At 43.2% G+C, this 9,773-nt stretch overlaps 1 protein-coding gene across 12 annotated transcripts in view; it reads left to right on the top strand.

Moving 5' to 3' along the window:
- Positions 1-9,773, top strand: part of LOC102374542 (mitogen-activated protein kinase 10) — a 258,167-nt gene that overhangs the window by 129,855 nt on the left and 118,539 nt on the right. For all 12 annotated transcript variants that reach the window (XM_025197293.1, XM_025197290.1, XM_025197289.1 and 9 more), the window contains one exon: positions 3,058-3,187. In XM_025197293.1, the coding sequence (XP_025053078.1) occupies positions 3,058-3,187 (130 nt within the window). The remainder of the gene's footprint in view (positions 1-3,057; positions 3,188-9,773) is intronic.

Here is a 9,773-nt window from a genome sequence, read left to right as displayed (position 1 = left end):
GTTTTTCACATGATCAGTCCAATCATACACCAGAGCTACAGGATAGGGATAGAGGTTGTATTCTGGGTTTTTGGAATTGTTGCAGGTATTAAATAGAAACTCCATTTGTGTCATTTATTCAACATTAACAAGTGTGCCAGAGTTACAAAAGATTGTTTGGTAAAGTTATAACACAAAAAGTTCTTCTAGGATTATCTTAAAGAAAACCTTTCCATTTCAATGCAGTATAGATATTTGGTCAGTTGTCAAGAATGATCTGAGATTCTAGATCCTGCTTGTGGACCTTTTAAGCCAGAGCTGCAATGTAAAGTCAAGAATCTGTGCCATAGTCAGGTGACCCATTGAACTCATGAGGTTAAGGCACATGAGTTTCTGTAGGAAACTGCACAGAAGGAAGTGGTATGGCCAGTGTCATGTCAGCTGCTTTTGACCCCCTAGGCTGAATGACAAAGTATCCATTTATAGCTAGGTGGAGTGGTCTGGAGAAAGGCTTAATGTAGCATCTGTAGCAAGATACTCTAACAACCCTGACTTTCTGCAGTGAAAAGGAGCTATAACATTTTTGGCTTGTTTCACCAAAATGAGGGAGGAAAGAAACCAAAATTATTGTCAAAATAAAGTATAAACTGAGGACAAGATGACTAATGGTTCACTAGACTGCTGATTAGGGCAATTCTCTGCTTTCATGGACATTTAAGCATTAATACAAAGTGCCACAGCATCAAGAAGAGAGAGTGACAGCATCCTCAGTGCAGTCTGTCCTGAACTACGGTGGAAGAGGCAGGTGCCAGTTCCCTCAGGCAGAGGATGAAATTGAACCTGGGTTTTCCACAAGTTGGGCAGATAACCTAGTCATATGGCTGTTAGAGGAAGATGGGTTGCCCTATTCCCCTCCAGTATTCACATGATTGTGGCCCAAAAATGTATTTTCCACTCAAGGAATTGGACCACAATCTATGAATAGTTACAGACAACTAAAACTGCATGTCCATTTGGAAGGAATGGGAGAGGAAGGGGAATTAATTAAATTAGTTGCCAAAAAAAAAAAAAGAAAACCAAAAAACAAACAAATGCTCACCAGACCCTAATGGTAGGTAGAAGCAAATATCATTAGACCTAATTTACATATGTGTAAACCAATTGGAAGAAATAATGTGATGTGCTCAAGGTCACAGAACACAGAGGTAAGAGTAGAAGCAGTAACCTGAATATCAATTCAGTGCCATTCTTCATTTGCTACAGCATCTCAAAAAGTAGATCAACAGTTTCTTGCTGTGCAGATTTAACCAAAAGTAGAAGTGGCATCCCTCCCCTCTCTCACCTCCTGCTCCCTGCAGCAGTGAACCTCCAACAGCTGCTCCTGTACCATGCACCAGTGCTGCCCAGAGTGCATCACTGAATAGTTATGCCTCTGCACTAGGCATTTTGGCTGATGAAACAGTAACATGGCTTGTACATTTCTTCATCTAGAAGGTAACCAGGTCCTTGTCATAGGGCTTGATAAAATAATGAATCATGTCAGATCTTTACTGGTTCTATGAGATGGAAAGAATCCAGATTTTTCCCAGTTTTTCCTCCTTTCATCTTCCTGTGCCATTCCATGGACTGATTTTCCACAAGAGTCACAGGGTTGATGCTTAATTCTCTAATAAAAAAACATGAGGCACCTATGTCTCTTTCAGCACAAGGGGCCGGTGTCCTCGATACCAATTGGCTGGGCCCCAGAAGCTCCTCAGAGCAACTAGCCCTGAGCTGCTGGCCAGGGCAGCTTTTTATACTGCTGCAGTCAGCATAGGTGCTGACCCCAGGCTCTAGCTTCCCCTGGATGCAGACCCAGGAGGAGCTGGTCAGATCATTTTGCCCCAAGTGGCACAACTTGTCCCACACCAAAGTGCATGTTCAGTCACATGCACGGAGGCAAATATCCCCAGCACAAATTTGTGCTGCTCCTATTTGAGCTGTTGCAAGCGCATGTGCCTGCATGTGTGGACAAGCCCTTGGAGAATACTTATTTCTTCTAATGTGTTTTAGCAGTTAAGATTCCTCAGATGGATGATCACATTGGCCATATTGGTTCTTTATATTATGTGCAGATAACAGGGTTCAGGTAGATGATAGTGTTCAATTCTGAAATTGGTTTTCTCTGCTAGTGCAAGAGACTAAACCTATTGAATCTCAGATTATACCTTTTCTCAGGTTCTTGCCTGACTATTGTGACAAGATCTCAGGAAGGGTCCAGAGAACTGATATTTAATTTGTTTGTGGAAGGAGTCAGCTTTCAAAAAGTATAGAGATTATGGTCAACATTTTTACAGATAAACTTAGTCTCCTAAATCAATGCTTGGGCAAAGAAACTCCTAGAGTCTTTCTCTTTTTTTTCTAAATTCTTTTACATTTTCATGCTTAAGTGAAATTTACAAGTTATTTCTTTAAATTATACATGTGAAAAATATTATTGTGAAATTGTTTAATTCCCCTTAGAGTTGTGATTTCAAATCTGATGATTCAGTGGGCATGTCTACACGTTCATTAATGCACATTAAATTTAATACCTCCATTGTGAGGTACTTGAAAAAGGCACATTAGCCTGTTTTAATTCACATTTGGGCATTAAAAAGCGCACATGGAGATGTGCCTAATGTGAACAAAACACATTTACAAATGAGGGATAGGGTCAAGTGAGGGGTAGTTTCATCTGAAAAATACAAAACTTCTTATAGGGACTTGGGTCTTTGATCTTTCAGCCAGCTACTGAATGGGACTCTGTTAATGGTGTGGAAAAAGCAACTATGTCAGTTGTTTCCCCCATCTTTGCATGTAAAAACTGATTTTCCTGTTGAAATTGATAGTTCCAGGGGTGTACTTCTTCCACTGAGACAGTTCTCACTCTTTATGTGTATGTGGCTGTGGGTGTTTTTCTTGCCAATTCTTCTTTCCATGCCCTCCTCTGCAGTCCTTGATCAGTGCAGAAACCACCTGAATGGGACTTGCAATTCACTTTTAAAGCTGAAGAATTTCCTCTAAAACACACACATCCTGTGTTTGTAATCACTACAGCGCTGCTTATGATGCCGTCCTTGACAGAAATGTGGCCATTAAGAAGCTCAGCAGACCATTTCAGAACCAAACACATGCCAAACGAGCTTACAGGGAGCTGGTCCTCATGAAGTGTGTGAATCATAAAAATGTAAGTTTTCTTTTGCAGGTAATGGTGCGTGCTTGCTTTGTGAGAAGAAAATAAAGCCCAATCCTTTCTTTGCATGTTGATATATTTTAACATAACTTACACTATATATTTTAAAGCCTAGATTCTCAACTTGACCATGTACCCCATATAAGTGAATATATTCCCCTTCTAGGGCTATGCCTAATTTGAGACTTAGTATATAAGAATAAGTGTAACTATCCCACTGCTTATGCCTTCTCCACCTTCTCTAGAAGCCCCTTCAAATCACTGGGAAGAAGCAGGAAAGGGATTTTGTCTCTCCAGAAGGAAGCAGGAAATAGTTTTCTTTTTGGTGCAGTGTCAGAGTCTATGTCAGTGAGAATTACTTTTGCTGTGGTGAAATTTATACTCCACCCCTTGCTCAAAGCTGTGCCTTAAATCACCCAGTCTGGGTCAGTATATCTGACTGTATTGTTGTTATGAAAATGTTCTTTATTAAATTAATATAAAATGCCCATGGAATAAAGTAGAGGTCTGAGATGTTTTCCCTGCTATGTAAGTGAGAGGAAATGGGATGCTGATTATTCCCATCTATCTGGGCAGCTAATTGTAATTCTGGGCAACTAGAAATGCTGAAGCCACCTGGTCCTGGTTTTGTTTTTTAATCCCACTGTTGCTCATGATATAAATAATGCCAGCAGACTTTTTTGTGAGGGGCAAGGATTTTTGGGGATGATATCTTTTACTGCATAAAGTGTATAGTTGGGATAAAGTTAGACAAGTTTTCAAATGCAAAACATTCTTTAGATGACCTGAAGAAAAATGGTTTGCATTTAAAAGTGTGTCTAATTTTATTCTAGCTATAGAGTTGAACCAGTAAAAGATATTACCCAAAACAATCCTTACCACTCACATAATTCCTGGACCATCATGGCTACCACATCACTCTTGCACAACCAGTAGGCTTTCAATCTTTCATAATTCTCCTTATCTCCCCTTGTCTTCTATATGTGCATTTTGTTGAGTGATGTCACACTAAGATGCGGATGTAGGCCTGTGGGGTCAGGCTAGCTCTCATGATCTCAATATTGCGCTGTTAGACAGGAGGGTGTGACACAATTGCACATATACAAACACACAAATCAATTAGGTGCATATACACGCACACTACCAGCTCAGGCACATACACATCCAAACCAGCCTAGGCACATGCATACCTATCACCAATTCAAGCACATACACACCAGCAGTTAGACACAGATCACTAATTTGTATATCATGCACACACTGCCATATATATATATTACACACACAGGTAAGCTCCTAACTTGGATGGTACAGTGTGTTTGTGTGTGCTTTGGGTACCTGGGATACTCGGGGGAAGGTTCAGGTGAGAGAGAGAGAGTTAAAGTGTAGGGAGTGAAAGTTGCCAGAACCGGGATTAGAACTGGTAGACTAGAGGGCCCTGGGCAGAAGAACTGAGACACTCTTAACTGTGAAGAAGTTCCTCCTAATGTCCAGTCTCAATCTGCTTTCTGCTAGCTTATGGCCATTATTTCTTGTGACCCCCAGGGGCGCCTTGGTGAGTAAAGCCTCACCAATTCCCTTCTGCGCACTCATGATGAACGTATAGGCAGCCACAAGCTCACCTCTCAACCTTCTCTTGCAAAGGCTGAAGAGGTCCAGGTGCTCTAGTATCTCCTTGTAGGCCTTGGCCTGCAAGCCCTTAACCATACGAGTGGCCCTTCTCTGGACCCCCCTCAGGGTGGGGGGGAGGAATACAGAAGGTACAGGGGAAGCCTGAAAACAGAGAGATGGACAGCAGAAAATCACAGGAAAAGCAGCAGGTGGCAGGGCAGCAGGAAAGCAGAGGAAGGCAGCAGAAAGTCACAGGGAAAAGGCAGTAGGAGCAGGGAAGACTGAGAGGTGACAGAAAAAGGGAGATGGAATTGGGAGGAGATTGGGAAATTAGTGGAGAGGGGTGGGGACTGGATCTGAGAGAGAGAGAAAATGAGGCTGGAATTTAAGATAGGGAAGGGACTGGGACTCAGTAACACATGACCCAAATTGGGGTTGCAAATGACAGTGGTTTTATTGAACAATGGAGATGGTGACACAATGTCTTATTGGTTTCCTTGCACCCACTCACCCACACACACACACAATGGCAGCAGGGGTTACAGAGGCTCAGTGAAAGGGCTGGAGTTCAGGTGAGGAAGAGAAGTTAGTCCAAGTCCTTGGTTGAAGAGGGGGTGGGGGGAGTGATTGTCTAGTAGGTGTTGTCCAGAGGGGGGTTGCCGGCAAAGCCTCTGGGTGGATAGGTGGTGTGGCATGATGCTGGTCCAGATGGAGAGGGCATCCCACTGGGTCTGTCTTCACTGCCCCTTTTTGTAGGGGCAGACCTTGTGTGACCCTAGTGACAGAAGGGTCAGCCCCTGGCATACTGAGCGTGTGCACTCCATGCAGGGATGTGCAGTTTTGGGTGTCTGTAATGGTGGGGTACAATGGTCGAGTTGCTGGTTCTGCAGGACTTTTTTCTCTTTCAAATGCTGGGTTCTTGTCTCTGTTCCTGGGTGAGGTCCATGGTTCCTGGATGAATCAATGCAAGGTGATGGGCCATTCATTACAGGCCATTCAGTAGAGGCCTGCTACCATTGTGTTTCAATCATTCCCAATTATTCTCATTTATCTGGGAACCAATTTACCATGGGAGGGGTACGTGACTCATACAGTTGCAACATGGGATGCCCAGGCAGAGGACACAAGATGGAGGCTTGACATATAAAATGGAAACTTGACATGACTTTGGTTCACTTACAAATGCAGGCCTAAACCATACAATATCCATATGAAACAATAAAAATCAATACAAAAATAATAATAATACAATATACAACAATAAGAATCAATACAAACCTAATAATAATATAATATAAAACAGTGGATATCCAAAACCAAAAACTTGCTACCAAAATAGAAATGTTAAAGCTCATCCTAAGTCTGAGCTCACTTATACTTATCTATAGGGAAGAGAGGGAGAGATAAAGTCAGAAATGGTTGGGAAAGGGGAGGGAATGCATTTTAAAATAAATTAAAAAAAAAAAGAAACGGGTTTTGCTACTAGGAAATCCTAAAGTATGTTAGTATTGTTCGTGAGTCTGTTTCCTGGTTGTAATCTGGTTCCATTTGATACAATTGTGACAATAGGTTGCTCATGGCTACCCTATTACATTGTTTAAATAATTCAGTACTCTTTTATTCTGAAAAAATACTCCCTACTTCTGTTCCTGTTTAATTGCCCAAATATTGCTTGAATTCATCATCCCAGAAGCAGCAGCTTAATTTGGGATGGGTGAGCCCCAAGTGCCAACCAGAATGGGAGTCTGTGCTGTGGCAACAGTAGCAGCACCACCTTGCTGCTGTAATAGCATCAACTGGGGTGGGGAGACTGCACCATGGCAGCATCAGCTGGGGATTATTTGTTTTAGTCCCCAGGCCAGTTAAGACTACTTTCCTGGCACTTGGCACCCCCTCCCATAACACAGTACCACATCCTGCCTCTCCCCCTCACCCTTGTTCTGCAGCAAGATTTTGCCCAGGGTGCAAACCTTGCTAATTACACCTCTGCTCACAAGTCCTAATGAAGTCAATGAGACACTTACACGAGTAAAGCAGGCAGCTTTTGGCTTTTAATTTGTAGCATAGTATGCTTGCATATAAACTCTTCAGGGCAATAGAATCCTATTTGTGCAGAGTGTTTGTGGCACACTGGGTTTTACAAATAATAAATATAATAGAGAGTAGATGTTCCTTTCCATTAAGAGTGAATTAATAAAAGTGCATTACATGCCAGAAGTTGTCACAGATCCTGAAGTGACTTTTTTGCCCATTCAAACCATGAATTAATATGATTGAGTAGCATGATATAGAGTGAGATTTAACATCCTGTTCTTCAATCATTAAAAAAGGGATTGACTATGTGTGTTTCCTTCCAATTAGCTATAGTCCTGGAATAACAAAGACCAAGAACTGGAAATATGAGAAGTTATAAGACTTGTTTTAGAGACTACAAAAAGCAATTTCCTATCAGTTCTCCTGTTACTGCCTTACTCCTAGTGACTATTTTTTGATCCTCTGGTTTACAGAAGAGGAGTGCCCCTAGCAGACAATTCACAGAGCCCACATAGAGAAGTACAAATTATATTTTAAGTGTCAGGCCTTATCTGTTTCATTCCTATTGTTTTGAATGGAAATTGCATGATTTAGACTTAGGACTCTGAAATGAGGCATGAGTCCCAGGGATGAGTTAGTTGTGACCTGCACAGAACAAGAGTATGCATTATGACCAACTCTTCTTAATATCTTAGAAAAGGCAGAGATCTGTGGAGACTGCTAACTTAAAACATACCATTTTAAAAACAATGTATGCATGACCAAACAGATACTCTCCTACTACCTGGTCTAAGACTCAAACTATTTATCATTAGAGCTTTCAAAGGGAGGGCTAGAAAAGAAAAATCTCAGAAATGTAAAGGGGAAGAGTTCAAGAAAGATGGTGGAAGAAAGCAGAGAGGAAAAGAGGCAGATAACACAGGCAAAAATGTCTTTCTTTCAAAATTCCTACAAGGAAAGTCTGCAAAGGGAGCCCTGGTAGGGAAAAATTTCTGTAAGATTTCTTTCATGGAATTTCTGACAAACTCTTCTTTCTTTTTTTCTCCACATATAGAGGGTGAGGACACATGTAACAATTGAACTCTCCCAAATTGTCAATGATTGAGAACTGGTTCATAATTGTTGCAGGACAGGGTTCAGGCACATGCAACAATAGAACCATTCCCAAATGTCACTGATTCAGAACCAGTTCATGGCTACGTACAGTGCTGTGGCTCCAACACCATGAGGTGGAGTGAGTACATAGTCCAGAATGCCTTACAGTTGGTGAAGTGGAGGCAGTGCTTGCACCCATGCTTTGCAGGGCTCCAAGGAGTGGATGGGGAAATTATCACATTTCAACTTTGCCTTCTCCCCTAAACTTGAGTTCAGTAAATTTCAGTAGCCTGCAATTGACTGAAGTCTGCAGTGTGCTCGCCTGAAGTGTTGGGTGGCAGCAGGGATAGGAGTGCTTGGGCCATGGGTAGATCCAGGATTTCCTTAAGAGGGGTGCAGCACACTGCCCCCAGGGCCATGGGGAGATGGGGGCATGCAGCCTCTGGGCTGGTTGGAGATACTTGAGAGATAGGTAGGGAGAAGGCATGCAAAGGGAGGGACTTACCTACTACTTCCTGCCAACACCACTGCTGCTGTCCCCATCTGATCTTGGGGCAGTGGGCAGAGCTGCTCGTGCCCTACTTCAGCTGGGGGCTGTGTGGAGCAATTGGGTGGGGAAGCTGGGCTTGACTGTGGACAACAGAAGTGTGCCGGATCCTCTTTCAAGCCCCTGCTCCCTGCCCAACCCCTGCCTCTTCCTCCAACCCCCATCTGTATTGCCTGATGGCTGGGAGCTAGTGCTGGAAGGAGGTGTGGGGTCCTGTGGGGTCAGGTCAACTCTCAGGATCTCAATATTGCACTGTTAGACAGGAGGGTGTGACACAATTGCACATATACAAACACACAAATGAATTAGGTGCATGCACACACACACGCACACTACCAACTCAGGCACATTCACATCCAAACCAGCCTAGGCACATGCATATCTATCACCAAGTCAAGCACATACACTATACACCCCAAAAGTTAGACAAAAATCAATTGTCCATACCCACACACTCAGTACACATACGCAGATCACTAATTTGTATATCATGCACACAATGACATATATATATACACACACACACTCACCAGTTCACACGCATACAACCCACCTACACATACACACAGGTAAGTTCCTAACTTGGATGGTACGGTATGTATGTGTGTGCTTTGGGTACCTGGAATACTTGGGGGAAGGTTAAGGTGAGAGACAGTTAAAGTATAGAGAGTGAAAGTTGCCAGACCTGGGATTAGAACCAGTGGACTAGAGAGAAGCTGGCTGAGGAACTGAGGCTTGGTTTTACTTAAAATCAAGTGGCCCCAGGGTCACTGGTGCAAGGGAAAAAGCATGGTGGCAAGGAAGGGACAGCCAGGAAAGAGAGAGAGGCAGAAACCTAGGAGCTTGGGGCAGGAAACTGAGGCAGACAGCTGAGATATTAGGGGGAGGGGGGGCAGATAAGTGGTGGCAAGGAGGAGACAGCCAGGAAAGAAACTGAGGCAGAAACCTGGGAGCTCAGGGGAAAAGACAGTGGGGACAAGGCAATAAGAGTGGCAGAGATCTGGGGATGAGACAGTGGCAAAGAAACAGGCAATTTGCAGGCAGAGAGGAGCTCAGGACAGGTATTGGAGGTGGCAGTGAGCCAGAAGCAGGAGAGGGAGAAATGAGACAGAAGTTAGAGGGGCGAGGAGCAGGGATTGGAGCAGGGCCAGAACCATAGTAAAGCAAAACCCAACTCAGGGGTCCAAATAAAAGGTTTATTAAACAGACAACACACTACACAGCCCCATGAAGTTATTGGTTCACACATGCGCACACACAAGCACTCACAATGGCAGCAGGAGAAAGAGACTC

The sequence above is a fragment of the Alligator sinensis genome, unplaced genomic scaffold (assembly GCF_000455745.1).
Source record: "Alligator sinensis unplaced genomic scaffold, ASM45574v1 scaffold125_1, whole genome shotgun sequence".
Lineage (NCBI taxonomy): Eukaryota > Metazoa > Chordata > Crocodylia > Alligatoridae > Alligator > Alligator sinensis.
The sequence above is the reverse complement of the archived record's forward strand: the minus strand, read 5'-3'. Positions and strand labels throughout refer to the sequence as shown.